The sequence below is a fragment of the Limulus polyphemus genome, unplaced genomic scaffold (assembly GCF_000517525.1).
Source record: "Limulus polyphemus unplaced genomic scaffold, Limulus_polyphemus-2.1.2 Scaffold2351, whole genome shotgun sequence".
Taxonomy (NCBI): Eukaryota; Metazoa; Arthropoda; class Merostomata; order Xiphosura; family Limulidae; genus Limulus; species Limulus polyphemus.
This window is the reverse complement of record NW_013667961.1, coordinates 66,977-71,915: the sequence shown is the minus strand read 5'-3', so window position 1 is coordinate 71,915 and position 4,939 is coordinate 66,977. Positions and strand designations below refer to the sequence as shown.

Here is a 4,939-nt window from a genome sequence, read left to right as displayed (position 1 = left end):
CTACTCTTTTACCAACGAATAGTGGGATTGACCGTCACATTATATGGCACCCACGGCTGAAAGGGCGAGCATGTTTGGTGTGACGGGGATTCGAACCCGCGACCCTCAGATTGCGAGTCGAGCGCCTTAACCACCTGGCCATGCCGGGTCATGCGCAAAGTATAAAAACAAAATAAATTTTACTTTGTAATAGAATATCAAATATGCTAGAAATACTCAACCCATCAACATCTGCGCAAAAAAGCGTCCGTCCGTAAATGTCTTTACACAAAGTGAAAAACAGCTTAAAATTTTATTTTTAAACGTATTTACAAAATGTGAAAACCTCAAAAAAAATACAATCAGTATGCTTTCATCTTGAACAGTTAACAATCATAAAATTCGTTACAAACCTTTTTAAACTAACGAGTGTTTAAAAGTCATTATTGAATTTATTTAACTCCTTTTGTTTGCTGTTAAGCACAAAAGTACACAACAGGCTATCTGCACAGAGCCTTAGGCAGGTATCGAATCCAAATTTTTTTATAGTTATAAGCCCACCACTTTACCGCTGAGTCGTCAGTGGGCTACAATGTGGTATTAACTGTCTGTAAATAAATATAATGTTGCGTCATCGAGATCATGTGATTCTCACGCTCTCTACTTTCTAGAATTATCCTGTACTTTGGCGAATGTTCTAGTTCTTACTAGATATAGGGTAGTCGGGTATATAAAAGAGGGGGACAACGTGACAAGGTAATGTCTGTGTAGATAGTGAGTAATTGAACTGCAGTCAGAAGTATTATTGACGTTCGTTGTTATAGCGTTTGTTTAGCGCGATTGTTGAAGTTGAGTGTATCGGTGAAGTTGTATTCGGAAAGAATAAACCAGTTTTTATTAAGAAAGAACTTGTGTCGCTTAAGTTTCGTCGGAACGAAGTTACGGAAAATCAATTAACAAACGGAGACGTAACAGTACTATTAAGAAATATAAGTAAAAGCCATTTATTTCGAAAATTGGGAAAAAACAAAACAGAATCCATATACATATATAATATTATTTTTTTTTTAAATCTGACAATGTAACAGTAATCAGTGAAGCAATGAGAAAACTTAGAAGGTTCTTGTAACATAATAACAAACGCCAACTAGTGAACTAACACAACGTATGATTTGTACACAGTTACGTAAATAAACCTATGATAATGTAAACAATAAAAGCCTAAACCCAGCATTCAGTATCATTGAAATATAACAGTAGGAGGAAACCGAAGGCAGATGTTATTATAAACAATAGCATGCCATCTTGGGAACATAACTTCAATAACTTTATATGATTAAGGTGCAACATATTATAACTATAATACTTGGATACTGAAGGTAGTTTTCAATATCAGTAATACAACATTATAAGCATCTTTTCACTTTAATAATCTTGCAGGTAAATTATCACTATATTGTCTGAACACAGCAACTACAATGAAGCCTACCAACTTTAGTATTTAACCACATACTACAAAGTACGAAATCAGCACCTTACAGAAACATTACCACCTTTAGACACTCAAATAAATTCATAGATACTAAATCTGCCTTACAATATAGCAAACTATTTCCAGTTGAAGAATATTTTAAATAACTTGTTTACACTTATAAGTTACTTCCGTATTAAGGTATTGCATTTATTTGTTTAAATCTACAAGGCACTTAATCTCTATGACACTGGACCCATATGTTTGTGTTGCTTCAACTGTAAGACATTGGACCCAACTGCTTAAACTAATAAGTTTCTTTCATTTGAAGAAACTGAACCCAGTGCTTAAACCTGTAAGTCACTTCAAATGAAAGACATGGGACCCATCTGTTTGAACCAATACTTCACTTCAACAGTAAAAGGCTGGATTTAGATGTTTAAACCAATACGTTTTTTTGGACAGTAAGGCGCTGGACCCACCTTTTAGAACCCCGTTTCTGAAATCTATAAGTTTTTCTAATTGTAAGACACTGGGACCAGCAGTTTAAATCAATAAGTTGTTTCAACTGTAAGACACCGGGACCAGCTGTTAGACCAATAAGTTGCTTCAACTGTAAAACACCGGTACCAGCTGTTTAAATCAATTAATAAGTTGCTTCAACTGTAAAACACCGGTACCAGCTGTTTAAATCAATTAATAAGTTGCTTTAACCGTAAGACACTGAGGCCAACTGCTAAAACCAAAAGATACTTCATCTATTGGACATTGGAACCAATTTTATATCATATCTGTAAGTAAATTTAGCATATTCTCATTCATGTGATACACGAACCTTTAAAATCGTCAATCGAATGTGAACAGTTTTCAAATTCTGATACTAGACTTGTATCTGGGTCACAGTCATGCGTACTTTAAAAAAAAACGAATTTTCTAATATATATATATATATATATATCTGACAGAGAATTAACTACACGAGTTCATTTAATTTTTTCTAGAGATATTTTTCATGCTTTAAATAACATTCTTTTTTAAGAAGATATAGCTCAGATGCTACATTTTTGGATTGTGGAAGTGTGTTATATTTTTAAATCACATTTTTTTCGTGTATCAATACTTTGAGTTTTAAAAACATTCAAAACAATACAAGTCTAGTTATTTGGTTTTTCCCGTTACAACACGAAAAATAAACTTTATAAAGTCGTGTGCTTAGTGTTTTCCTGCATTGCTATATGGAAGCAGAACATTATAAAGTATGGTGTTTATATGTTTTCTTGCATTACTATATGGAAACTGAACTTCATAAAGTATATTTCTAGGTGTTTGCCTTCATTACAATATAGAGATTGAATTATATAAAGTCCACTGTTTAGGTGTTTTCCTGTATTAAAATGTGAAGACTGAACATGAAAATATCTAATAATTAGGTATTTCCTTACATTAGAATATGTAGACTGAACTTGATAAAGTCTAGTGTCTAGATGTATTCCTCAATTACAATATAAAAACTGATATTTATAAAGTCTAGTGTTTAGGTTTTCCTTGTATTACAATATGAATACAAAACTTGATAAACTAGCGTTTAGGTGTTTACCTGTATTACAATATGGAGACAGGACTTGGTGATGTCTAGTGCTTAGGTGTTTACCTGTATTACAATATGGAGACAGGACTTGATGATGTTTAGTGTTTAGGTGTTTACCTGCATTACAAAATGGAGACTGAACTTTATAATGTCTATAGTTAGGTGTTTAGCTGCTTTTTCGAACTTAAAAATTTCGAGACGGCTTGAATGGGCAATGAAGAAAATTTAATTATAGATGTACAACGTGTCCTTCATTACCTATTCAAGTCGTCTCCAAATTCCTATTTTCTAGTGTTCAGGCGTTTTCCTGCACTACAATGGTAAGACGGAACTTGATAAAGTCTAGTGTTTTGTTGTTTCCCTGTTGTGTGTTACAATACCTGACAACTATTTGAGAGATATGTTGGGTGCATTGCTTTATTATGTATAATTAAAGCTCGACTTATAGCTGTATCTTGGCTATGTAATTTTACACCTGGTTTCCCGCACCCTAAAGATAGGTGTGTTGATAAATTCTACAGGTAATCTCCTGCTGTTGACATTATTTAGTAAGCTGTTTAATACCATCAACAGGACTCAGTACACGTACAAAAATGTAAATATTACAACTTACTCGTGCTCATCTTGTTACTTCTGTCGTCATAAACTCCACGTGCTCCATTTCAACGTGCCACTCTTAACTGTGAGCTTTACCAAATCAGCGATACTTCCGGCAAACTAAGGATCTTAATAATTTAGATATTCACTAGATGGCACTACAGTACATTCCTGCGTAAACAGTGGTATTACTTAACAGAATTTATTTCTTATACTTTGCCTTCCCTGGTAAATCACCGGTAAGTTTGAGAACTTGAAACACTAAAATACAGAGTTCGATTCCCCGCGGGAGACAGAGTACATATAGCCCAATGTGTAGTTCTTCATTAATAATACAATAACAACCTCTGAGACCGTTTAACCTTCATCTCTAACTCATTTCCGAGTAAAGTTTATTTTGTAATCATATTTTTCTTAAAAGGTTGTGTTTATGTACACGGTAGTATGTTGTATATATGCTATTAAAACGATTTTTGTTTATATAGGAAACGAACCCACTGCTTGAAAGTAATGAGTGCAATTTTTACACGGTAACGAGACGCGAACATTGGACCCTAGATACACTGTCCGGCATGCTTGCCACTGGGATAAAGTCTGCAGGTTGTAAATATCTTTTATAAACAAACTGTGACATTATTCTTTCCTTGTAGAAAGAAGGTTGATGACGACTAAATAATAACTTATTTATTTCTGCTAGTTCTACTCAATATGTTGTAAACAGAACAGCAAATATGCCTACATAATGTGTTAAAGAAACACGTAGGTAGTTCGAACATATCCACTATTTATAGATTCCTCTTTTGTAAGAAGAGTAAAATCCTTTCTCGTATAATTTATAACGTTTACATTCGATAAATTCCAAGTAGATTATTTAAAATTATACTCTATGCGCTTAACATCATACTAAACCCTTAAAAAACATGAACATATTTCTAGCTTATTCAACCCATACGATCAGAAAACTTTTTATTTTAAAAGTTTGTTTGAAACACATTCCTCTGTATCAAGCGTTTTAATTTTGAACTTTAACAGCCCCCCAGTGACACAGCGGTATGTCTGCGGACTTACAACGCTAGAAATCGGGTTTCGATACCCGTGGTGGGCAGAGCACAGATAGCCCTTGTGTAACTTTGTGCATAATTAAAAACAAACAAACAAAACAAACAAACAACATTTGAAACATTTTAGCATATAATAGACAGGCGCCATCTGTAGTGAATGATGAGAAGTATTCTAAAATTCTGATCATCGCTTCCAAACGTGAGAAGAATCTTTTGTTAAAAATATTTTTCCTTCATATTACG

The 4,939-nt window shown here is 33.7% G+C and overlaps 1 protein-coding gene across 1 annotated transcript in view; it reads right to left on the bottom strand.

Moving 5' to 3' along the window:
- Positions 1-3,731, bottom strand: part of LOC106466704 (muscle calcium channel subunit alpha-1-like) — a gene marked incomplete at its 3' end in the record, with an annotated part of 121,990 nt that extends 118,259 nt beyond the window's left edge. The window contains exon 1 of the mRNA XM_013927001.2: positions 3,652-3,731. Coding sequence (XP_013782455.2) covers positions 3,652-3,661 — 10 coding nt within the window. The remainder of the gene's footprint in view (positions 1-3,651) is intronic.
- Positions 3,732-4,939: the final 1,208 nt, after the last annotated feature.